This window comes from Lontra canadensis, unplaced genomic scaffold (genome assembly GCF_010015895.1).
Source record: "Lontra canadensis isolate GAN:19392208 unplaced genomic scaffold, GSC_riverotter_1.0 scaffold182, whole genome shotgun sequence".
Taxonomy (NCBI): Eukaryota; Metazoa; Chordata; class Mammalia; order Carnivora; family Mustelidae; genus Lontra; species Lontra canadensis.
This window is the reverse complement of record NW_022631176.1, coordinates 1,839,934-1,866,556: the sequence shown is the minus strand read 5'-3', so window position 1 is coordinate 1,866,556 and position 26,623 is coordinate 1,839,934. Positions and strand designations below refer to the sequence as shown.

The window sequence follows — 26,623 nt, the reverse complement described above, 5'->3', positions numbered from 1 at the left end:
TGCGGAGCCAGCAGGTGGTAACCCAGAAGGCGGGAGGTCTCCTGACCGAGGCGGGCAGAACACAGTTTGTCTGTCCAAGAGCCACAGGTCCTGAATTCGAGCACAGCCCCGGGAACTTCAGAAATGAATGCCTGTCCTTCTCGGGGCACAAAAAGCAAGCCAGAGCCTTTCCAAACCAGTGTGTGAGCTTCTGGGGAGAAGCTTTTATCGAACGACACAAACCTTCCTGATCTGGCAGGGCGCGCTGGCAGCCGTGAGCAGCCGTGAACACAGAAGCGTTCGGAGAAAAAACAAAGAACATGTTTATAACACATGGGGCATCAGTATGAGGAAGAAGAGGCAGCCGTGAGCCCACGGAAGGGAAAGGGCGAGGGACAGACAGGGAGCAGCATGCGCAGTGCTCGTCTGCGCCTCCCATTCTGCTCGTGGTGGGGCAGGCGTGATCCCACGGGAGGAGCTCAGAGGAGGCAGGGACAGCCCCGACTGGGGGAGATGCCCGGAGCACCAGCATGGGCCGGGCCGATCCAGGGGTTGGGGGGCCCCAGCTACATGTATACATGAGGACTACCAGCCCTGAGCACAGGTGCAGCAGGCCAGGAAAGCCCCCAGGGCTTGGTGCTGGGACCAAGCCTGGCAGCCTCGCTCGATCCCCCGGGCCACTGCAGGTCTGGCTGCTGAGGCTCACAGTCGCATCTCGCGGGGCCCTCACAGTGTCAGAGTCCCCATGACTCCATCCTGTGCATGACATCACCCCCGCCTTTACGGAGCCGGCCTCGCTGAGCCGCCAAATAAGCATGAGTCCCGGCACTCTGCCTTCCAGCTGCTCACGACCGCTCACGCTGGGCTGTCTTGCCATAGTTCCTTCTCTGCCCTTCTGTCCAGAGACACGCCCTCACTGCTGGGTCTAAGCTAGTCTGTGCGTTTCTTCCCCTGACTAGTCTTGAGACAAGCAGCCCGACCCTGCTGCAGGAGGGAAATGGGCTCGGCAATGTGACGCCACCTCACCCTCACCCCCAGGAGCCCCGGAAGCCATCCCTTGACTCCCCAGTGACAGTGACGGTGACCGTGAACAAGGGCAAGAACTCTGCCCGCAGCCATAGGGCTCTTGCTCCCAACGGAAGGTGTGCTGGCTGCAGCGCACACACTGGGGCCGGGTTCAGGGGCAGACAGGAAGACACAGAGTGGGAATTTGCTGTGACCCATGTTTAGTCGGTGACCCCTGACCTCCCAGAGCCGGTGGCAAGAGCTGGAGCACCTCGGGCCACTGGCCCTGCCCAGGACTGGACCCTCGGGCAGCTGTGGCCCTGTTCCGTGGCTTCCTCTATCGGACCCCACCTAGGCCCTGAGCCAGCGGCCTAGGCAGGGACTCGGTGCCCTCAGACGCAGGGAGCGGGCTCCAGGGACAACGCTCAGAGCCAGTTGGTGGCACGGGCAGGAGGCCCCTCAGCGCTCCTCCTGAGGGCCCTTCTCTCCTAAGAGCTTGTCCTTCCTGGTCTGATCAAGGGGGCTGCTGTGTAGGCAGACCCAGACGAGTCGGGAGGAGGAGACCGCAACACAGACCACATAGATTAGGGCGGAGAGGACGGAAGAGGTTGGAGCCGTCCTCTGGCACAGGCTTGAGCCCCTCCCCAGGCAGAAGTCCATCCCCCGTCCAGCCGCAGACAGAAGGATGCCCTCCCTGCCTTTAAATCCACGAGTGCCGGTCAGGAACGGCTGTAATGTGTCCACCACCGCCCTGAAGAACCTGCGCTCCAGAAAGTATGTCATTGCTAGGATTTCCTAATCATTTACAGGGAGGTCTCCTGATGGAAATGTACTGCTTAAACACAAACACCCAAGTTCTGTTTCAGACAAAGAGCAGAAAATGACACGGTGTGCGCCATTGGCTGCTCCTGGCATCAGTCACAGGAACGAGGGGCTCTTGCTTTTAGGGGCATAGCTGCCTTGCCCTACACCTCACACAGGTGCCAACGGGTAGGAGCAATGGACTGTCATCCTTCCGGCTGAGCCCCAGTGCTGGACGTGGAAGCAGGCTCGGTTTGCCGCTCTGGAAATCTGGGCGGCAAACCGCTAGCTGCGTTCCATGTGAGCAGCTCTGGGACATGCCAGCCACCAAGGAAAGCAATTCCCAGCTACGTAGGGGGACAGCGTGTCCTCCGAGAACCACATCGGGGAGGCCATGAAGCCTCCTTCAGGCACAGGACGAGGCTGTGTTGTGGACCACCGGTGGGCCACCAGCGAAGGCCACCCAGCTGGGACATGCGGGGTCCACTACCTCCTGCACGAATGCCGCCCTGTGCAGCAGAGGCTCCAAGCATTTGCCGATAAAGTCTTTGTGCCCAGTTTCACGGGGACCAGACCACAGGGGCAGGAGTGAGCCGAAGCAGAGGAGAGACGACTTCCTGACCACCCAGGGTGACATCTGTAAGCCACAGACAAGTGTCCCACTTTTCCAGGCCGTCTGAGTGTCAGTTCAGACCTCTTCCCGCCACACCTCCCACTGCCCTACTTCCGCCTCCGCGTTGAGGGGCTCTCTATCTCACCACTAGCCCCCAGGAGAGCCAAGGCCATCCCACGCAATGACACACGTCCCCAGAGCAGGTCCAGGCGCCCTCCCCACAGCCAGCACGGCTGCCCATCCCCAGGCCTCCACTTAGCACACAGCAAGTGGCTCACGATGACGTCACGTGGCTCAGCTGTGAAAGTACCCAACCCCGTGACGGGTGATCCTGGTGCATGAGACTGTTGTGACGCACAGATGGACACTTTGCACAAACGTGGGACGACGGCAGCATGAGCATTCCATCCCCAGAATCTGGCCAGAGCTTCTTAGAGAAGAGAGCATCTGGGTTGAAGAGAAGTTCATCAGCGGCAGACAGGCGTGGGGTACGACTGTGCAAGCACCGCGAGAGGCGAACACAGATGGGAGAGGCTGCAGACAGCTCAGGCTGTGCCTGGTGCCGCCAGGCCCACGAGCTTCTCCCTGTCCAGGGCCAACGGCCGCACCCAGCACCGCGGCACCCGCTCCACACCCTCAGCCGGCATAGCCCTCGTGCTGGCCTGCAGACAGCACAGCGGGCCCACCGTATGCAGCAGGAAGCTGAGACCAGAGACCTCAAGGCCCAGCCCGGGACCACACAGCTGACCCGTGACAGAGCCAGGACTTGCACACAGGGTTGGCACTAGGGCCCGTGCTCTGCCCCGTGCAAAGTGCCGGCCGCCGTCTGTGCTCACTTGTTAGTACCCCCGTGCTCACCCTGCCTCTTCCTTCCCCCCACCCCTGCTCTCCCCTCATTCTGCTTCTTTTCTTGCCAGCAGGTGGAAAAGCGTCGGCCCAGCCCAGCATCAGCAAGGACCCCAAGCTGGTCAGGAAGCCGGCGCCCCCAGCATCTCGGAGCCCTGGGAACCACTCAAGAGGACACTGGGACTCGGGAGAAGGCCGGTCCTCTGGCGGCCTAGGCAGGAGAGGCAGAGGCCCTGCTGCCAGCCCCTACAGGACAGGCCGGGTCAGGCTCCCAGGCCCCAAGCACGGGTTTGTCCCACAGTGTAGAGGAGGGCCACGCCAACATCTAAAAACGATCCCGTCCTGCCCAGAAATGAGGTCTGTTTTCTCAGAGAACAAGAGTCTTTTATGTGAACTATAAAAAGTTACTGGATCAACAACCTATTATCATCGTGGAATAAATTACTGATCTGAGCGTCAGCTGGGACGGTGCCTAGTTCAGCCCTCCGCCCTGCAAATCCGAGGAGCGCAGGTCACAGAAACTCCCTCCAGGGCCTGCTTGCCAAGGGCCCCCTCCTGCTCCCAGCTCTTCCCAGAGGCCAAGGGTGTGAACCCAGGCAGGCGGGGCACACCCCTCAGCACATCTGGGCCCCAGGCCCACAGAGACACATGGAGGCTCCCTTCCGAGCCCCAAGGACAGTGGCTGATTCCTGTGCTCAGGAAGCCAGTGCTTCTGGGCACCTGCAGGCCAGGCTGAGAAGAAACACTCCCCCTGGGAAGGGGAGCTCAAGGTTGACATGCAGCCCCAGCCACGCACCGTCCACACCCTGCCCACGGTTCCAGAAAGGGTTTTGGCCGCTGTCTCCTGCATCAGCAGCCCTCCTTCTGCAAATAGTGGCCGTAGCCTTGAGCGCCCAGGTCAGGGGCAGGACAGAGGCACATGACAGATGGGACACCTGTTCTCCCTCATCCAGAGCTAAAGGGTCTGAACAGAGGTGCGTCAGCAGACACGCCCTTCAGAAGCTCTGGTGGAGGCCCAGCTGCCCCACCCCCGATGTGTGACACAAAGGTGACAAGTGGAGCGCTGTCCTGGGCTTGAAGACAGGGTCCAGATCCTGGAAAGGGCCAGGGCCCTGGGACAAGCCTGGGGAGTATTCACGTCCAGAGGAGAGCAGCCCCCTGGGGACACCACCGTTCCTCGCTGACAAGGACACTGGTTTGTGTGAAGGCAGACCTCTCCCGTGGATTTGTGGCTTTCACAAAACCCCAAGAGGTACATTTACGGCACAGCCGCGGCGCCCCAGAGGAGCCAGAGTACACGGGAAGGCCCCTCCTGCCATTGCTGACTTCTGTCTGGAGAGGATTCCTGTCCCCCGAACAGGCAGGATGACGTAGCTCGAGATTCGATAATGAGATGCAATAAAGGTGCCGTTGGCACATCCCACGGCCAGCGGCCGATGCGCGTCTGGCCCTGGACATTCTCTTCAGCAAGGAGGGCCGCGTCCTGACTGCTGCCTCCGGGTGCCTCCTCGTGTCCCCGGCAGCCAGCACTCTGGTTTTCTGTGCTCTGCGAAGACCCTGCGCCCCAGCAATCGGCGGGCATTCCTGGGAAGCGTGCCGCCAGCAGGTGTCCCCAGGGGAGGACACCTGGGTCCACAGACCCTTGCAGGAAGCATGGGGTGCGGTCACCTCTGCACTTCCACCATCCTGCCTCGCGACAGGACCGGCACACCCAGAAACTAGAAAGTAAGACATTTGGGTCAAAATCCCAACTTTGAATATTGGTGACTGCTTCGAAACCATCGGAACTGCAGTGCAGGGCATCCTCAGGCTGAACGTGACACAAGGGCCACCACGTTGCAAGGTCAGCTCCAAGAGTGAATGTGACTTCTTAGCTTCACTGCAGCGTTCCTCGTGCGTGGCCCTCCCGCTGCCCCGTGAGGCTGGTCCCATGCTGCCGCCACGAGCCCCGTGTCCCAGACAAGTCTCAGAGGGTGCGTGCTTCACCCCACATCTCAGAGTTTGTCCAGGGCTACAGCTGGGGCTTTTCCAGAGCTGTCTGAGCCCAAAACCTGTTGGTTTGCACCCTGTGTCATGGGCCGGCTGCCCACCGAGGACTGCAAGATGATTTTATGTCCACACAGGTAGAGAAATGGGAGCATTTTCTGTTTAATTATCACGTTTGATTTCGTGTGTATTTAAAAATGTGCACCAAACACGTGGGCTTGAAGATATCACTATTTACCGCTGTCCCCTTCTCTGAAGGACCGATATCAGTTTAGGAGGAGAAAGAAAAGGAGAAAGGAGGAGGGGAAGTGGGTGGTGATGACGGCCCTCCTCGCCAGCTGCCCACGTCCCACTGACCACCGTCCCCAGATCCCCGTCAGATGAGCAACAACACTGGGAAGCCCATGTGGCCACAATAGAGCTCCCTGCGGAGGCAGCGTCATGTCCCGGCTCTCGAGCTTGGGTTCCGTGAGGCAGGAAGGTGACCCATGGGGTCCACCACAGGGCCAGGCTCTGGAGACCCGAGGGTCACCCAGGGGCTGGCAGCTCGGATGTGCGTCACTCTGGGCCCCCTTCAGATCCTCCATCTTCCAAGGGAGAAAACGGACAGAATCCTGGTTTTTATGTGAAATCTCCCAATTACAAACCGTATGCAACAAAGTCATGATGTGAAAGGAACCATCTTTGGGCCCCAGGGGAAAGCCAGCCTTCTGCTAAGCAAGTGCTCCTCCCCGTGCCCAGATGCTCCCTGGGGTGGTGTGGAGGGCTCGGCGCGTCAGTGTTCGCGGGGAGCATGCTTGGGGAAAAGCCACACCAAGCAGCGGGCTGCCAGGGCGGGATGTGCCGAGCGTCCCGGGCTGGGGTCCGCTAGGAGCGAGAACACCGCTTTCCTTGATCTACTCCGCGACCGTGGCCTCAGCCCTCGCAGCCGACAACTGCTCAAGAGGCCGGCCTGCTTCTACGGAGACCCTGTGCGCATATGGAGACCCTGTGTGCAGGCTGGTTTGACTTGCTCCTGCCTGGCTCCGAGAGATAACAAAGCGGATACTTTGTTGTGCCGGCCCCTGGGGGTGGGGGCTCCCCGCAGGGCGGCTGTGCCACCTCCGAGCTTCCACCTGGCCAACTCTGGACCCCCTGGGGACTCAGAGCTCCAGGCGCAGTGCCTATCCCAGGGGACCTGAAGGGGACCACTGCTCTTCCGATGACCGTGCCTCAACCTCCCCTTTCCCCAAGCACGGGTCCCCCACCCCATCCTGCGCACTTGGCCCCGGTGCATGCCCCACCCAACTCCTGCCGCCGGCCACATCCCCTTCGTGAGTGTCTATGGCATATACGTAGAAATCAGAAAATTTCACATACAAGCAGCCCCTCGGGAAAATGGGCAGACTGGGAGACAAGATGTACATGCGCTCAAGGTGGCTGGTCAGCGAGCTGGGGAACCCCTACGATGTCCAGTTTTCTCCTGGTGCCAATGTCAAGGATCGGGAAAGGCTCTCATCAGAGTAGAAGAAGGTGGGTCCTCTTGGTCACCTGGGACTCAGACCAGGCAGGAGCATGTCCCACAGGGTCCTAAGTGCCCACATGTGTCACCTATGGGCCACTTCCAGAGCCGCCCCAGGAGGGCAGGCCCAGCCTCTCTGCTGCGTGGTCTTAGTCCTGGGTGGCCGCAGTGGTGCTCCTGCCCTCATGGGCAGCTCTGGCTGGCACCAGACGCAGGGAAGTGCCCCCGCTGCTGTTTGCAACAGGACCACGGGGTGGGGAATGAGTGCAAGTGATGCGTACCCTCCTGGGTGGCCAGGCTCATCCCCACTGGGGCCTTGAGCTGACCTGTGCTCCTCTGCCTCTGTCTGATGGCTGTCCTGCCAGGCATCCCCCTGCCAACCTTTCCCGCCATGCTTGCCATGAGGGGATGAGCACCTTCCTCCAAACCTCCCCCAAAAGCTCCACTCCTGGATGACTTTGTATCCCCTTCCAGGCAAACGTCTCAGGGAATCTGCAAGAACCACACTCACGCAGCCAGCCGGCCGAGCCATCCCCACACGTGTACAGCGTGGCCTGAACAAAGTTCAAAATTTTTTAAAAATTGCATATTTAAAAAAAGGTCTTGATTCTCTTAAAAAAATGGAGAAAATTTATCAGCTCTAGTTTAGAAAACACATGAGCTCTCCATCAACCACTACACCACTCTGAGATGACAAATAAGAAGACAAACACCCAGCAGTCAGAAGACAGACGGGAGGGGAGAGACCCCCACCCGCCAGGTCTGGGCGCCCACCGCCCACCGGCCGTCCTGAGAGCCTGGTGTGCGTGTGAGCCCTCAGGCAAGGTGCCAAGTCACTTCAGCCCATCGGCAAGAGCTTGGGGACACGTTTCCAAGAGGCTTAAAGATTAAAACAGAGGAGTCGGGGCCCAGCTGGGGCTGCACGCACGAGCTGCCATGAAGACGTGGTGGGGGTCCCAACCAGCCGGGGGCAGCCAGCAGCGGTCCTGCACCCCTGACGTGGCCGATCTGTAAAGCCGCATGAGCTTTGCTGAGGCCAGTAAACAAGGAGGGGCATGAGTCGGTGCGACTGGGTGGCTGCGTCGGTGAGGCATCTGCCTTCAACTCAGGTCGTGATCCTGGGATCCTGGGATCCTGGGATCGAGCCCCGCTTCGGGCTCCCTGCTCAGTGGAGAGTTTGCTTCTCCCTCTCCCACTCCTCTAGCTTGTGTTCCCGCTCTCTCACACACAAATAAATACATAAAATCTTAAAAACAAAACAAAAACAAAAAGAAGGGGAATGAGTTTCTTAACGGCATCGCAGCTCCTCCCTGCGCCGGCTGATGCAAGCAGACCTCCCCACGGCCACCCTGCCTCGCCCGGGTGTGCAGAAAACAGTGAGCTGGGAGCACAGACATTTCCCCTGGGTTGTAACCCTGACACGTAACACGCACATGCCTGTGTGAGGGATTGACAGGTGTGTGGGAAATGAGTGTGTTCTTTTCTCTGACTTCTCTCAACACTGTTCTGATACAGCTTCTTCAAGGGCCCCTGGGGGGCTCAGTCGGCTGAGTGTCTGACTCTTGGTCTCTGCTGAGGTCATGGTCTCGGGGCCGTGAGCTTGAGCCCAGCTCAGCGGGCATCTGCTGGAGGTTCTCTGCATCTGCCCCTCTCCCCGTTCACATACGCTCTTGGTCTCTCTCTCCCTACAATAAATCTGTTTTAAAAAATTATGGTTTTTCAAAACATAATAGCAGTGACACGCTGCTTAAGCGATGGGCTGTTGCAGTTTCTAATCCGGAGTCTCTGAACGCCCGAAGGCGGGTCGTGTTGGGGCAGCCACGAGCACGGCCTCTGCGCCTCCTGCAGGAAGGCTCAGGCCTGGCGCAGCGAAATCTGCCGGGGACGGGGCACAGGGGCCCCAAAGCTGAGCAGGTTTGAGACACAGGTGAGGCGGGACTTTACTCCACAGACAGGCGCGTCCCACCGACACACGAACTCAGAGCTTCGGAGGGTCACAGGTCTGGCCGCGACCCCGCGCCTTCCGTCCTGCAGCCCCCATACCTGGCTGTGTCACCTGGAAGACGGCACTGTCTTTCCCAGCAACATGTCCCCGTCCTCAAGGCCTCCTGAGCACCCCGCACTGTGCGCAGCCTGAGAAGTGAGAATGCGCCCAGCGTGGAGGCTACGGGAAAAGACGAACCCTAACAACATGACCACATGAGGCACGTGTTGCCACCAGAAATGGGACACCGCAGCGATGCCCACCCAGTCCAGGAGTGACGGCAAACTGAGACGGGGGCCACTGGGAGCAGCAGGAGCGGGAGCGGGGGGCGCTCCAGGCAGAGGGAACAGCGGTGCACAGGCCCTGCGGCTGCGGCAGGGGTGGACGAGGAGGGTGGCACAGGGGGGCTGAGACGGGCACACTGGGGAGGGGTTTCTCTTCACCCGACAGGGCAGGGTCCCCAGCAGAGAGGCAGAGGACCTGATGTGCTCCTCCAGGAGGCAGTGCTGCCACTTTGGGGGAGCTGCGGCAGAGGAAGGGGCAGCTAGTTCTGTGAGTCCCTGGAAATGCAGGGCAAGCAGTAGAGGGGCTGCATACTAGAGCAACAGTGACGGGCTCCACGGGCAACACTCTGGACGCTCTGTGTAGCGGGACAAACCGGAAATGGGAGCGCAGTTGGCAGGCGGTGCTGTAGTTCAGAAGACAGACAGCAGTGTCCATGGGGGAGGCAGGTCACGAGAGTGACCTAGGACAGTAGCCAAAGTCCAGCAGCCAGACCGCCATGACTTCTTGCTCAGCGACACCGGGCAGCAGAGCCAGCAGATGGTGGGCTCCGTCCCATCACGAGCTCGGTGCAGACCCAAGGGTACCCATGTCCTAGGTCCTCAGCACACCCAGAACTTTCTTTAGTGCCACATGACACCATGTGTCCCCCCAGGCCTCACCTGCCTAGCGAAGGCTGCCGTCTGCCATCTCCCCAGCAGGTACAGCTGCCATGGATGCAGCCACAGAGGACGGTGCAGTTTGTCCCCATGCCAGGACCACAGCCGCCTACGGGCTCCCCGCACCATACACCTCCAGCCTGTGCCAAGAGGCGGCTCCAGGCCCCATTCGCTGAGGCAGGATCAGCCCGCCTGGATGCCCCGATGAGACCAGAGAGGATTCCAGGAGTCCGGGCCAACCTCCTAAGAGCTCAGGAAGCCTGCTGTCCCCGTGGGGAGGAGAGGGCACAGAGGGACAATCTGTCCCGCCCTCTCTAACCCCAGAGCCTGAAACACTGCACACCGCACAGATGTGGGCTCAGTCAGCCTCTGCTGCACGAGCGAGGAGCAGCTGTCACCACGCCGGCAACCATGACAACATCAGCCGAGGGGATGGCCGGCTCCGGAAACCTGTGCCTCCCAGACACCACCCCCAGCCCCCGCCTCACAAAACCGAAAATCAGCTCCATCTAGACTCGGCCCGGGGGACTCACCCCACAGCAGCCCCACCCGGTGTCCTGTTGAGAGCGGCTTCTGTGCGCAGTGAGGACCCAGGCGGGCACCCCCTCTCACAGGGACAGCCTTACGGACCTCAGGCATGGCAGAGTGTCATGGGCTGCTATGAGCACATCTGCACTTACAGGGGCAGGAGAGTGACCGCCCGCACAGGAAGCGGCATCCCTCGACGACACATACGTCCCGGGTGGGCAGAAGGATGGAGCGAAACCATCCGTACGCGGCTGCTGTGGCAGTTTGCACATGGCCCATAGAGCCCCCTCACCCCCGTCCCTCCCGGCAAAGGTCACGGCAGGATGGCCAGAAATGCCCTGAGGCCCCATGAAACTGTTGGCCTCTTGCACCTGGAGGGGAGGGGCTCAAGGCTAGTGACCCAGGAAGGCTGGTGATTGCCAAAGACCCAACCCGTTAGAGCGCAGCCCACGGCGGGAATGACTGAGAGGTGGGAGCCTGGGAACGGCCGGGGGGTGGGGGAGAACCACAGAGCACATGTGTGTGATGGCATGGCTTATGTGTTAGGCTGTGTAGTGCGTCACCAGGGACAGGTCAGAGCAGCCCTGCTCCACAGTCTCCAGGGACCCCACGACACCCACCAGGCCTGGCAGGCTCAGATCCTGGAAGAAATGAAGCCAGGCCCCAGGGGAACGACAGTCGAGAGTGCTCGCTGGCTCTGCCATCGGAGGCCTGGACCCAACGTCGCTGTGCTGTGCGGCGACAGGACCAGCGGACACACACTGCAGCCACCTGCTCCAAGAGCAGCGGGGCGCCGACTGCACGTGCTGCGGCAGAATGAGGCCTTGCCTGGCCCTCCTGCACAGGGGCGGGCAGAACAGCTCGGGCAACGAGCGTGTCTGGCTCGTCCCTGGGCCCCATGCATCATAGGAGGATGGCAGCAGGTAGGACAATGTTTGGGACACATGGCCCCTGCCCCTGAGCCACATGATCACCAGCTTCTCCTGACACAACAGACGCCCTGTGCTCAGCAGACTCTGGCTTGCTCAAGGGCTGGGCTTGGAGACGGCTGTCCTCTGCTTCTCCTTCGCTTCACGGTGACACACTGCAGCGGCAGTGTCGAGTTCTCCAGCAGCCGCGACGAGTGGCCATGCAAGCCAGGGAAGAGAGCTCTGCTGTCCCACAGAAGAGGGCAGACTACTTGTTCCTCGGAGTGTAGGACGATAGTGTGCCCCAGCCCTGACGTACAACTGAACAGTGTCCCCATCGGGCCCAGCCTCGGGGGAGGGGTCATAACATGCTACAAGCACTTGCCCATCCCCGTGTCCCATCACATCAGTCAGAGTGGAGAGGGCCGGATGCAGAGACTCTCCAGAGGGACGGCGCCCCCCTGCTGCGGTGGCTGTGCACACTCAGCAGTCCTTTGAGGACTACGACAGCACGGTCCACAAGGGGCTTCTTGACATCTGTTGCACCCAAACCAGCACCCGTCCCCCAGACATACCCAGGACCCAAGTATGTTCTTTACACAGCAAAGGAGACTTTGTGGATGGGCTTCGGTTAAAGACCTGGAGGTGGGGAGGTTACCCTGGATGACCCATGAGGGTCCTTCCAGAGGGAGACAGGAAGGTCGCGTCGGAGACGCAGGCATGACTACGGAAGTGCGGTCAGGAAGAGAGCTTTGACGATGCTCTGCCACCAGCTCTGGATGCAGAAAGGGGGACAAGTGAAGGAACGCGGCACCTCCAGGAGCAGCAAGAGGCAAGGAAAGAGATTTTCCTCTGGGGCCTCCAGGAGGAGCACGGACCCATGAGACTGACCTCGGAGGCCCGAGCTCCTGCCTGCAGGATCAGAAGGCCATGTTGTTTGAAACCACTCACCCCATGGTAACTTATGGCAGCAACGGGAAATCAGCGCACACTTGTCATGGACCCGCTGACAACAGAAGCAATCTGACTCGCACACGGCCAAGATGGAGTAAGATGTGAAGGTGGTAGATGATGCCGCAGGCAAAGAGGACTTAGGAGCCAGTAAGGAAACAAACGATGTAAAAAATAAAACTGAAAATTAAAACGACACCCGTGTGATGCAACTTTGTGTCCGCCAGTTTGCAGCCATGGGGGGACACGGGTGCCAGCAAGCCCCTCTGGGGACAGCACAAGTCATTACAGCCTCCTGAAAGGCAGTTTGCAATGGGCATCAAATGTTAAAATGGGTATCTTACCCAAAAGGGCCCAGGCAGCCTGGAAGAACAGAGCCAGGGCCCTGAGCAGGCAGCAGGGCCTGGTGGAAAGCTGTGGCAGTTAGGACAGTGGGTACTCGCAGCAGAATAAACAGACAGCATCCATTCTGGGAACCAGCCTGGCATTACCTACTCAGCTTGAATACATGTGTGCTCTAGGACCCAGCAGCTCCATTCCTGGGTTGGCACCAAACGGAAGGCGCATGCACAGTCACCAGAAGGCACACGGTCCTGGAGGAGCGCTGTCGTCCCTCCCACGTCCGACGGATGGGGTGGGGGCGATCTCACAGGTGCGTTCACCGTGGGAAATGTTGCCGTGCCGCACACTCATGCATGTGCTGTACGTCCCTAACATGTCTACTTTCAAAACCGTGGGGACTGAGAAGCCTGGTCTGGAGAGTGTGAACTCCAGCTCCAACACGTGGTTCTAGAACTCAGGAAACACCGTCTGCCTGAAACGTCTGTCCACAGTAGACTGTGAAGCGGGAGAACAATGTGTAGACGTCGACGGAGCAGCTCTAGGATGGTCTCCTAAAGTGATAATTGAACAGGCGCACGATGGCTCTTTGTGGTGTTGTTTATGATAACGAAAACACGCAATAGTGCACAGCCACAGAACAGTGATAGAGAGACTGTAGCGCAGCCATGAAAATAACTTACGGTGTTCAGTTCTCAGCACAGAAACATACACATGTTAAATGAAAAATTGCGGGCCCAACAGGGCATGGAGCGCGCTGCCCGCGGAGAATAAACTATGTGTGGAGCGCACACGTGTATCTGCTGCAGGAAGATATGTTAAATGTCAAATGTGAACACTGGTTGTCGCTGGCTGCTGGGATTTCAGTGATGCTGGGCTATGTACACGCGTGTGTCTATGTGTGCCTGCTTGTGTGTGCCCCTCTGTGCATGTATGCACGTGCGTGTGTGTGCCTGTATGCATGTACCTGAGTGTTTGTGCCATATTTTTTCAAATAACTGTATGTGGGCACCTCAGTTTCCACCACAGTCTGCAGGGTAGGAATATTCTAGGTCCTTAATGTACCAAAGAGTGACCATAAAAAAACACTGGAGCATTTTTCTCGCTCACAACAAATCCTAGAGAAGTGAGAGCTGCAGGCTGTGGAGGGTCCATGCCCGCAGGGAAATTGACCCACTTGGTGCACGTGACTTACGTCTGGTTTGGATGTTACAAGTGAAGAAGGAGAGAAGACTCTTTCACAGCCCAAACCCGGAAAGGGCCAGACCCTGGACAACAGCACGGAGCTACGGGACTATGGTGGGCAGTGATGCAGCACGGCGGAGGCGACCAGCTCTCGCTGCAGGGGACCCCAGGAACCCCAGGTGAGCCACCTCGGCTGGGGATGGGGTGCTGTGGCAGAGGCCAGGGAGGCCGTTCCCCGCCTGGAGTGCGCAGAACAGCCCAGAGGAACAGCACCGCGGCAGGAGCACTGACAAGACAAATTTCGTCGACACGACGGGACACGAAAGAGGCGGAGCTGTCTGAGTTGGGAGATCAGTGCCCCGAGGACAAGCACATTCCAGAGGCCAAAGCTCAGACTCGGCCATGCACCTGCGCACGTCAGAGCCTCTTCTGCTCACAGAGCCAGAAGCACCAGAGGGCTCAGTGTCACTTGGGGGCCACTGTGGACACCGCTCCCAGCGCTGGTCAGGCCTGATGGATGAGACACAGGTGTGCGCCCCACAGACAGCAGAGCAACACTCTGCAGGGTAAGACTCCAGCCAGGCTCAGAAAGGAAGGCCTAACAAAACCCGTCAACCCCTGGAGGACCCTGGAAGGCTGTGGTGGCCCGAGACAAGAGAGCACCCCACCCAAGCATGCCCTTTCCACCTGCATCCCCACTGTGCGCTCTGGAGCCCAGGGTCAGAACGCAGCCTGGGCTCACAGGCGTCCTTAGCAGTGGGACCATCCAGAGTAACCAACAGTGCCCCAAGGCATGGGGGTAATGGACTGAGCGCCGTGGATGGGGGAGGGGGGTTAGCAAGCTGCCCTCCAAGGGACATCCCAGACAGGCCAGGCCGGGGCTGCCACCACCACCCCTTGCAGAGCCCTCCAAGTCCACACTGCACTCTGCACCTCAGCCCTGGGCCCACATCGGAATGAGCATGCAACCTCCTCAACACCACGCTTCCCCGCAGAGTCGGGGAAACAGCCTGTGCGCACCCTGTGCCCTGTGTCTCCTCTGAGCTTCGCCTGCAGGCGAAGACCTCCTCGAAAAATGCTTCCCATCAGACGAATCATTTTATTTCAAAAAAGCCTGCCTCCAAAAACATCCTGCAAAACACAAAGGCAACCTTCAAAAGAAAAAGCCCCAAAACCCTAGAGAACAGCTTGGTGAGGATAAGCCTCAATTAGCATCCTCTTTGGGTATGATAAAAATTCCTCTCTGCCTCTCCCCAAGACGGGATTCTTTGCTCAAAACCTTTCTCTTTTTAAAAATAACTATAGAAACCAACCATTAAAACAGGGACTGCATTTTAATCCACTCTCTCTTTTTCTCTGGTTTTGAAACTGGCACCTTCTCACATCACAGCAGACACAAAGGCAGACTCCTACCAAACCCCCACCCCCGGCTACCCCCCAGGGCACCAGACCTGAGCGGCAGCCTCAGGGCGCTGGACGCTATGGCGTTGTGGGAAGTGTCTGAGGGAAGCTGTCCCCTGCTCCGTGCTCACACCGTCTTCTGGACCCTTCCCGATGCTACCGTGGCAAGAAAATGTCAAGGGCCAATGACAGCCGTCATGACAACCATCATGGGCCCCTGCCCCCAGCCTTCTAGAACAAAGAGATGCCTCTCCAAATACTGTCTCATTAGTGTCTTGAGTCTAGAAGCCTAAATGGTGCCCCAGGGGACTTCAGCCTCCCCCAAAGCCACAGCCCACCGATGTCCACCAGGACCCAGGTGACACGGAACCCAGGCCCACACAGCTCAGCAGAGCCATGTGCCCCCACTGCTGCCTGGCCTCTCTGGCAGGAATGCGCTCTCCCTTGGGGGTGGCCAATTCTAGGCTTCCCTGCTCTCCAAACCATGGAGAGACAGTGAAGCTATAAGATTCCTTCCTCAGCACCTGTGGCTGGCAGCTCACAGTGCCAGGTCTTCAACGGTGAATTACACACATTCACGCATCTCAAGAGAGCAGGAGGGGACAGAACGGGGCCGGGAGCAATCATTCCCAGAGTTCACTCATTGTGGAGACACATCGTCTTCGCCTTCTCCCTGTAGTCTGTCACTCTGCTGCCCCCGAACGCTGCCAGGGGGCCACAACGAGGGAGCAAAGAAGCAGGCCTGGGAGGGCCTGCTGGCGAGGGGCCCGTGCCACACCCCAAAGGAAGGGGCAGGTGCACACGGTCATCGACAGCACCAAATCGACAAAGTGTGTGTAACTGCGAAATGCCGGGAACAGCATAGCCGCCCATACGCAGCAGAAGAGCAGAACCGAGCGACGACAACTGAGCAAAGCCGTGCAGTAGAGTACCCTGCAGCCGTGAGAAACCGTGGAAGATTCTGCGAACCGGCTGATTTCCACGACTTCCCACGACATGCCGAAGGCCGTCTAACTGCCCTTGCTGGGAGCCGGAGGAGCAGGCAGAGAACAAACGGGTCTGCTCACTGGCACAAAAGAAACACAGAAGGGTGAGCCAGAAGCTCAGGGGGCTGCTTATGACCAGGCCACCGGTGGGGGTGCGCCGAAAGCCCAGGGGAACAGATGGAGCAGGGCGGGCACACCCCCAAGCTCCTGCCAGTGTTCACCCCACCTTCGGACGGGCAGTGTTACCTCCACAAACCCCCAAACGAGTCAGTCACCAAGATGGGGCCACACCCATGGTATCGCACGAACAGACCCCAGTGACTCTCTTTTCATCACCAGGAATCACAAGGCCACTCAGAAGGGAGGAAGCCCGGCCAGCTGCCTTTGTAAAACGATGTACACAAACACGGAAAACCCCCGACTAATGAGAGCCAGACGTCTAATTCTCAAGCTGACCCTGGCTCTCAGACGACCCCTGGGTCTCAGGGTAAGGAAGGACACACGGCGTAAGTCTGCTTTTTACGTGCGTTCATGCACTTCCCAGCCCTGTCCGCCCGGAGGACAGAGAAGCAGTGACAGCCCAGCAGAGCCGACCACACGCAGCACCTGGACCCTGGTCTGTAAACCCCTCTCCCCAGCAAGATGACCCAGGGCTCCCCGGAGAAATGGTGGCTCGCATGAGCCTGGATGATACGTCTCCTGCCAGAAAGGAAGGACTCACGCAAGGACGGCAGTGCTAAGGGACCCAGGAGCCACTGGAAAAAGCTCCGAGTGGTCGATGCTGGGATAATCTGGGAAACGAAACTCGGTACAGTAGTACTGGATTACAACCTATGGAATAAAATAAGTATCCGTGACTCACGTTGATATAAATAAGTAACTGAGCACAGAAATAGCAGGCTGGCCTTTGAACAAACACCACGGAACAAATGGAGAAGCGAGGACAGACATGGAACATCGTCTCCAGGCCAACAGCGCGATGCTCACGTGCAGGCAGTGACCACCAACAGAAGAGGAAATTCATGCTGAAAATACAGTAAGACCGAGGAGCTGTGGGGTTTTGTGTTCTCCTCCACAGGAGACTCGGAATCTGCAAAGGAAACGGTAAGTTCACAGGGGACAACCCGGCAGGCCCCACCTCGGCCAAGCAGGGACAGTGACCATCACCAGAAAGAACGGCGACTTGTGCTGCCTGTGTCACGGGCTGAACTGGCCCCCACTCCGGCCCCCATACCATGGATGTGACTGTGTATGCAGGGGGACAGGTGAAGCGGGGTTCCCCAGACCGGCCTGTCCCACAGGACTGAGTCCCCGTGGAGAGCGGAGCGGGACGCAGACACACATGCACGGGGCAGGATCCCTGAGGACGTGGAGGGAAGACGGTGCCTGCAGCCCGGGGGTGGGGGGGTTGCGGCTGGGGAGGGGCCAGCCCACCACTGGGGATGGGACCTGTGTGGCACCTAGACTGGGACCCCGCGCCTCCAGACCCAGGAGGAGCAAACACCCCCACGCTCTCAGCCCCCCATTACGGACGCCGCGGGAAACTGATACGGCCTCAGGAGACATAGTAATGGTCTGGTTTTACTTCTGCGGCTTCCTTGTCAAAGATGCAACCTAATCCCGAGAAGACATCAGACTGTCCCAAAGCGAGGCAATGCCGCAAAGCAAGCGGGTCACAAAGACAAACAGAAGATCCACCACGGGCTGGAGGAGCTCTCGAGAGCCAGATCCTCCACAGAAAAAAGCCGTAAGCAGGCAAACTGAGGCCATCCGAAGCCCGTCTGCAGCGCGGGAACATCCCCGCCTGTTTCCAGGCTTCCGTGATTACTTTAAAACAGCAGCATTAGGTCCCCACGAACTCCGCTGTCGGCAATTTTTCTGTACACTTAAAGCCACTTCAAACACGAAGCTCTGGACAAAATAGAGCTTATGAGGGGCAAGTACTGGCCGGACACACAGGAACATTTCGCCTGACGAGGTTAAAGGCGAATGTGAATTGGCTGCCGACACCACAAAGGCGGAGATGTCACTGGAAAGCCAGGCCTATGGCTTCTCTTCCCCAGATCCCAAGTTGCGGCAAACCCCGAAGAAGCCAAATCCCGCGCCGCTGATGGAGGGACTGAGCCAGGCCCAGCGCCACGTTCTCACGCTCACGGCCGCGTGCCGGGAGGTCCCAGATCCTAAAGGTGCCTGGAGCCCCAGGCTCAGGGACACCGCCTCTGTCCATGAGCCTGGGGTGTCTCTGACCCTCGGAGGGGAGTCTGGCGGCTCCTAGCAGAGGAAACCGTCGAGGTTCCCACTGCCGGGCCCTGTGCCTGCGCGCCCCCCACCCCAGGAGGCGATGCTGCAGCTGCGGTCGGGGGGCTCCCCACCTTCAGAGCAGGGCCCTGTCTCTGCCACGGGCACACGCGGTCCCTCTGCGCCGTGAGCAAAGAGCCAGCGAGAAGCTCGTCAAACTGAAGATAAGAGTAAAAACCTCACGAGTGCCCATCCCTCCGAAGCCGGCAAATCTGCAGGTGCTAAAAGCACAAGGTCAAGTGTGTCATTTTCTGGAACGTCCTCAGTCACTGTGATCTGTCACCGCTGACACCACGGAAGCACACGCGGGTCCGTGTTCCACGTTCCTCCTGTACGCTCTCGTCGGTGCAGATCGCCGTCCTGGGCAGGGTCCTCACCTGGCCTCGGAAAAACGCTCGTCCTTGTTTTTAAGACACTGGAAGCTTTGCTCACTGGACACTGGACTCTGTCACGCTCCAAGAGTGTGTTCCACAACATGCACAGGCACGTCTCTGCATTCGGAGAGGGCAGTGGCCAAGTGCACACAGGCACTAGCGCTGTGCATGGGCCTCCCGGACTGACACTACACCACATGTGTGCCCCTGGGGGAGGGACACCTGCTTCCCGGCCACCTTTGGGCCACAGCCTCTCGCTCCCCCTCCTGCGGACACCGACACAGAGCACGGCCCGCACCGGCTCACCTCACGGGCCAAAGTGACAAACCCAGCGCAGGGCCTCTGGGCTGAGTCCCCCACCCCTACCCCACGAGCTACGAGCTGTCCCTCCGGAAAAGTCCCTCTGCTAACGTTAGCCAAGACTGGCTTCTGTGTCTGCACGGAAGTCCGGTGGCAGACAAGAAAGCTCACCGGCCCCATGGGTGCGGGTTGTCAGCCCCGTGTTTGCTCTCGCACCTCACGAGCTGGAGACACACAGAGGCTGCTCGCTCGGCCAATGTCACAGAGCCGAGATCTGTGGAGCACAACTGGACATGTCCATAGATGAGCTTCCCACAGGACTGACACACCTTCATGCTCCCCCATGAGGGTTCCACACTGTAGACGCTCACGGCACCAACATTTCCACGCTGCTCTCCTCCCAATCCAGCTCTGGAAGGGCCTCCCGGTCACCACACACCCGAGCCTCCGAGCCCGCCGCCCTGCCCTGCCTCAACCTCAAACACACGAAGGTTCCAGAGTCTCTCAAAAGAAGGTTTCTCTACGTTTACATACACTTGACTAGAGACTCGCACTCTGGCCGGGCCACAGGGTAATGCCCTCAACACAGAAGCACCAACACATCTCGACCTCGCACCAGACCAAACTCCACGGCCTCTGAGGCCACCCTGCCACACGGTGGTGGCCAGCGAGGACCTCTGGCCCAGGGGCGAGCATCCCGCCATGGAAAAAACGCACGACCGCACACAGACGCCAGCACAGCTCGAGGACAAGGCTGCTCCCCGGGGCCTCCGGCTTTCACCCAGCTGCAGCTGCCGAGCGCCGCCCTGCACCCAAGCTCACTGCCACGCACCACCAGGAAGGCCTCGGGGGTCCCAAATGGGCCCAGGGCAGCCGCTCAAGAACCCATGGGCCAGCGACACGGTAGGGCCACACAGTCACCCATCGTGGCGCTGGGAGCACAGAGGGGCGCTCACGGGGGTCGGGAGACAGGGAGAGGGCGCTCCCTGACACAGCCAGCCAGCGCTCCAACCTGGCTGGAGGGAGGGGCTCCCACGGAAGGCTGGGGGGAAAGCTCGCCCAGAGATTGGCTCCTGAGGCTCAGAGTTGAGACTCTTCTTTGGGGAAATTGGAAGACTCCGTGGGTGAGCGGGGTCACCTGGTCCGAGCTTCTGGAAGTGGAGGTGCTAAAGCAGGGGGCGTGGTCAGGAAGCTCCTGGCCCAGCAGAACTGAGAAGAATGAGGGCTCTGGACCAGGGGTCACAGTGGGTCGTGCGTGGTGCCTACAGACAGGCACCCAGGATGGCCCCAAGGTTCCAACACAAAGGGAGTTCAGGCTCTGGATTCAGACCCGGTGATAACCGGGGTGGGAACTGGGAGCCCAGAAGATGGATAGGCCTGGGGGAAACTCGGCCTGCGGGGCACCTGGAGATGGGAAAGCTGCGCGAACAGGGGCTTCATGCCAAGGCCGCTGTGCGTTTGGGTCCTCAGTGACATCAGTATTTGGTGACATTGACATCTCAGAATTTCCATGAATTCAGAGAAGTAAACAGTTATGCGGTCACATTACTGGGACACCTGCTCAGGCAGTTAGAGGAGGAGATGCTGCGGGGTACAGGGGTGGCCCCCCAAGAGGAACATGTCCTGGGAACCAGAGAGGTGGGGACAGGGGGCTGAGAGACATGGGTGTCAATGGAGCCCAATGTGTCTACACGTTGGAGACAGGACACTTGGTGGGCCAGAGATCTCTGGGCCTTCCGAGAACGTTTTTGCAGTCAGAAGGGTGGCTTCTGTGTGAAGAGGGAGGGGGCCCAGTGTCGCTCTAGGACTGTGACCCGGCAGCGCCGCCGCTGGGCACACACCCACAGGACTGAAAGCAGGGCCTGGGAGAGAGAGCGCACACCAGGCAGCCTTGCGGACAGTAGGGGGAGCAGCCCAGTGTCCACAGATGGGCAGATGGGCCCAGAAAGGGCATATTTTATGTGCATGAGAACGGGACATTACTCAGCCTTCCAAGGAGGCAATCCTGACACGTGCTACCACCTGGATGGACCCCAAGGACGTGGCGCCGAGGGATATAAGCCAGAAGCACAAGGATAAGCACTGGAGGGTCCCACTTGAGTGAGTTCCCCAGAGCAGTCAGCTTCGGGGTGACAGAGAGCAGACAGTGGGTGCGGGGGCTGCGGGCAGAGCAGCAGTTTGGGAAGATGACCGAGTCCAGGGACGGACAGAGGTATGAATGTGCTTTGTGACACAGGACTGCACACTTACACATGGTTAAGATGGCAAACCTTACGTTATGTATATTTTACCACAATTTAAAACTGTTTACATGTTTTGTGATTTTTTTTTTAATTTTTTAAAAAGAGAGAGTCTGGGTGCCGGGGCATTCTGAGGCCAGGACTGTGTGCAGGTGGGTGGGAAAGGGCTGTGCAGACAGAGGGAATGAAAATACCCTTCCATGTGGACAGATGAGAGGGGCCCAGAACACAGTGGCCGGCACACAGTAGGTCTTCAGTTACTGCTGGTGGAATGAGGTGGGACAAGATGGAGTAGAACAAAGTCAAAAATCCTGGAGGGAAATGTCTTTAGCGTGACTCCAAATGACCCAAACCACAGTGAGTTCTTAAAGAAAGGCCTTGAAAAGCCTGTTTGGGTGTTGAATCAACACTGTATCTGGGGACATATCCTGGCACGGGAGAAGCTGGGTGTTGTTGGAAGGACAGAGCACATCCATGTCCCCGGACACTTGTCATTTTTACCCGCGGACAACGACAAAGCAAATGTGGACAGAATTCCAGTGATGACCTGGCAGGACCAGGAACTCACCCCTCAGGACAACGGAGAAATGGCCCACCCTTGGCCCCAGAGCATGCTTCACGGAGGACAGAGCACTACATGCTGCTAAGGGCAACCATCAAGACGAGTGACAGCTGCCCACTGCACCCCTCCGCCAAGAAGGACACTTACCACCAGCCAGAAACGCCACGCACACACACGCCTGTGAAGCCTTTTTCTCCAACGTCAGCCTCGTCCCACTGCCGTGCGAAAACCATGTCCTGGAGAGGAACTCCAGGGAACACGCATGTCCTATGAGACTTTCTCCAGCCCCAGAGACTCCACGATGTCCTCGACGCACGACCAAAGAACGCAAGTGACGGCGAGGCCACGTTAACTCACCAGTCTGTGCCTGAGCTGCACCGTGACGAGCGGCGAGCCTGACAGGTTCTGGGACAGCACGGGTGGCGGGGACACCTCCAGAGAAATCAGGTAGCTGGCCGCAAACAGCGTGTGCCTTTTGTAATTTGCTGCCTCCGCAATCCTTGGAAATAAATGAGAAATCGTTACAAAAGGGGGAAAGGGGAAGGGCACGCAGCCATAACACCTGCGCTGAGAACTTAATGTTAAGGCTGAAATTTTCGATTCTGAAATCTTCCTGGGATGGAAGTTGGATTGGCCTCATTCGGTCCGCGCTGCTCTCTAGGGCAGGAAGCCGCTGTGACTTGGGGTAAGTGACTTACCCCGTCTGAACTTCAACCTCCCTGCTTACAAAACGGTGTGAGAGATGGTAGTGCAGTGAGTGCCTGTGGTTCCCCTGTCTGATGGGGGTTCGTTCTCCGGAGAAAGGCCCTCAGTTGCCTCCAGGCAGCTGCCTCCCTCCCCATCTCCAGACTATGTGCTCTGCTGTTGACTCCAACCTCGGCTCAGGAGTAAGCCCTGCTGTCCAGGCCTCAACCACTCAGTCCACTGCCTCCCTCAGGTCACAGGGACTGTTCAGAGGTGAGGGCATGATCCAGGAAATCCAAGGAGATGCAACAAGATTCAGAGGGAAAATGTTGGGTCAGAGACCCTCGCTTCTCTCTACTACTTGTCTGCCCAGGAGGAGGAGGCCCTGGCAGTGGCTTATAAACATGAGTGCAGAGATGAACTGGGAAGCGAGCCCCCCGCCACCACCCAAGGAAGAGAAGAACTAGAGCTGAGTGACGTCATCTGGATGCTGGATCAAGCTGCTCCTGAAGCCAATCGACCTGTGTGCCCTTCAGCTTCCATGATCCAAGTACCCTCTTACTTGAGACAGGTTAAGCCATGTTTTTGGACACTTACAGCCCAATCCAAAGACTCCTGCCTGATATATATGGTACTTGTCTCATGGAGTTACGAGGTTAAATTACGAGGTGATATTCCGAGCCAAGGCAGGAGCAAGATAAGAAGCCCGTGGTGCAGGATTTAAGGAGGTGCCCACACTCAGGGCCCAGCACACACATGTGGCACTTGTATGACTCCAGGAATGAGCACCTATCCGAAGTTGCACCCTCGGTGCCTCCTTAGTGTCAGCCCTGCCCAACACAGCATATGTCCGTTGGCGTGAATTTCGATTTAGGGAAGTTGCCCTCAAAGGCCCTCAATGCGGAGTCACTGCCCGCCCCCCGCCCCCGCTGGGCCACCCAGCCCTCTGCTGCTGTCTTGTCTGATTGGGACCTTGCCTGTCCCCCACCCACTCCCCCAAGCCTGCTGGAGGAGTCTGCTCCCTGCCTGTGTTTGCACCCACACGGCTTGTCTTCATAACACCCACCCACGTCTCGGGGCGCTGCGTGTGCAACACTCTTCTTCCCTCGACTACTTTTACCTAATAATGAACCTCAAGCCTACAGACGATTTGCTAGAAAGAGGACCATGAACACTTTCTCTTCACCTAGATCCACACCCCCTACCATTCTCTCACGTCTGCCGCACCTGGCAGGCTCACACACACTCTTCTTCCTTCCGAAGAGGAAGCACGAGGAAGCACGGCAGGACACTCCCCCCCCCACCACACTTTAGCAAGGACCTTCCAAACCTGAAGACAGCCCCCAGCATACCACGGCCTAGTCATCACCCTCGCAAACTTGACACCGCCTCCGTGGTCCCCGCCTTGTGCCTCAGAGCTCAGCGTGGTCCCAAGGAGGACAGTGCCTCTGCTCAGGAGCACATCCCCGCAGGCCCCTGAGTTCTGGAATAGTCCCCACGGCTCTCTCTCCTTCCTGCCACGGACATACAGCAGCACCAGCCACAGTTTGCAAAACGGCCCCTACTATAGATGGGCTGTGTCCCCAGGAGGAGCTCCAGGCCGAGCACCTGGGGCAGGACCACTCCATGGGCCACATTCACTCCTTCCCATCATGTCACCTCAGGGGACACAGGGTATCACATCCCACTGTTGACATCGAAAGTGACCTGCTGGCTGAAGTGGTGTGGGCTAGTTATCTCTATTCCCAGGTGCCCTGCTCACTATGTAAATTTAACAATAACTCTGTCTGGGTGCCTGGGTGGCTCAGTCATTAAGCATCTGCCTTCGGCTCAGGTCATGGTCCCAGAGTCCTGGGATGGGCCCCTCAAGCCCCGCATTCAGCTCCCTGCTCAGCGGGAAGCCTTCTTCTCCCTCTTCCACTCCCCCTGCTTGTGTTCCCTCTCTTGCTGTCTCTCTCTGTCAAATAAAAATCTTAAAAAAATAATAATAATGATTGTTCTCCAAATACCGCTCACCCAGTGGTGTCTACACCCACTGATGACTTTCGCCCTGATCAGTAACTACACTTAGGGCTCCAAGATGGTGTCTTTCCAATGTTGTCTTTCCTTCTGCATTGATTGGTTGGCATTACTCTACAAAGAACAAGTGTGGACACTTGTCAGCTGCCAGACCCTCCAGGAACTTCTCCATCGGAAGCACGTGTGTCTGTTAATAAGACATGGAACCCAGAGACCCGAGTCACGGCCCTGCCTCTGCCGGCTGGCAGCCTGGAAGTCCCATCTGCTCTCTGGGCCCGGGGCCCCATCTGCGGTGGGATAGTGGAACTGGGTGACTCAAGACTCCCTGCCCAGCTCGGATTCCTGGCCCCACTCTAAGGAAAAGCCTGTCCTGGCTGCTAGCCAGGCACAGCTCACACTAAGAGCCTAGCAGTCCTCATTGTGACTAGGCAGGTGAGACCATCTGCACACAGGTGGCACAGCAGGGACCAGCTAAGTGTCCCCCCAGGACCTGTGGACACTCAGATTCTGCTTCCAGCAGTGGCTGCCTGGGTCCTCAGGAGTGGCCCACCCAGGGCTTGGCTGGGAAGATGGGAGACCCCATCCCAGCCTCACCCCCATCTTCACACACTAAACTCATGTGCTGACTCCAACCCGCCCCAAAAGGGGATTGAGAGGACACTACAATCCCACAGCACCCTTCATTCTTACGAAAACCATACATGTCTGTAGGCCACAGTGCCTGATAATGAAGGGAAGGGACTCCGCTGTGTCGCAAGCAGGATCACCAGAGCGCTTTCTGCTTACTCTACCCATCTACTCCGAACTGCGTGTGGAATGTGACTATCACTTTACAGTCAATATGGCGAGAACGTCCAATCATCTTGGGAGGTGATAAGGGGAAGCACTTACAGGTCACGTTAAGAGCACCAAGCTTTGTTTAAACAGCTGACATTGCGCTCACAGCAGCCTCACCCATCAGTACTGTCATCAGCATTATTCTAGAAGGGAGCACACATCCAACGACCACCAGGCATTGCCCAGCACCCACACCACCAACAAGGGCGCCATGGGGAGGACAGAGCCAGGCGCCCAGCACCCAATTCTGCACTGCTAACTACAACACTGGTGGTCACCTTCTGTCCCACTCTGGTGCCACAGGAGAGAACACGACAAATACAGGGACTGTGCCTGATGAACTATTTGGATGATTTTTTTTTCAAGGTTAATTTTGACAATAAGACACCTTTGCATTCGGTGCTGCCCTTAAAATTCCACCCAAGCTGAAGATTCCACACAGGAAAGATATGTTCTCATCGTGGCAAAAAAATTTGACTTCAGGAAGCCAACTGACATGCATTTGCTGCTGACGAGGGTGCGAGTGGTCCCCAGGTGTCAATGCTAACAGGTAGAGGGCCGGGAGGGGCCAGGATCTGCCTGTGCGAATCTCAGAGCCCACAGCTTGCAGGGACAAGAGGGGCTGACCACGGTTTTCTGGATCACACAGCACGGGATCTGCGGCTCCCGAGAGTCCTCCCTGTGCTCTCCTGGGGGCAGTGAGGACAGCAGGGAGGTAAGGTTAAGGCCCTGAGGCGGAAGAATGTCCCATCCGCCAGGCTTCAAGCACATCCTCTGACTCCAGGAAGCAGGACAAACTCAGCCTCACCCCCCATCCACCGCAGCTGGCACTGACGTAACGGCGTGTGTGGCAGGAGTGCCAAACGCGGGCCTGTGGGGCTGCCTGGTCCTGTAAAGTTCTACGGGCACACAGCCATGCCCATTCCGTCACGGGTCGTCTGAGGTTGCTTCCCGGCTTCCACGGCAGACTCACTAGTTGTGACAGAGGCCTTATGGCCCATAAAGGCCGAAATATTTACTATCTGGTCCTTTATGGAAAAGTTTGTCAGCAGCTGGCGAGAGTTACGATTCTACTCGGTCACAGCGAATTGTCCCAAAATGCGGGCACACGTGGCGGTCAGTAAACAGCAATTCCACTTCCCCTTTCCTCTCCCAGCTGGAGGCGGAAGGGAGACTGGGAGGGTGAAACGAACCCGGTTCTCCCTGCGCTCGGACCGCCGCAGACAGGCCCAGCCGTGCCTGGTAAACAGACATTTCAAGCATCCCTCCCACAGGTCAGCTTCAGCCTGACCGCTGGGCGGGAGAGCTGCAGGTCGGTAAGCTGGGCAGGAGGAGTCCGCTTTCCCTCGTAATCT

The 26,623-nt window shown here is 58.3% G+C and overlaps 1 protein-coding gene across 2 annotated transcripts in view; it reads right to left on the bottom strand.

Moving 5' to 3' along the window:
- Window positions 1–26,623, bottom strand: part of ADGRD1 (adhesion G protein-coupled receptor D1) — a 122,311-nt gene that overhangs the window by 51,848 nt on the left and 43,840 nt on the right. For both annotated transcript variants that reach the window (XM_032846893.1, XM_032846892.1), the window contains one exon: window positions 22,086–22,227. In XM_032846893.1, coding sequence (XP_032702784.1) covers window positions 22,086–22,227 — 142 coding nt within the window. The remainder of the gene's footprint in view (window positions 1–22,085; window positions 22,228–26,623) is intronic.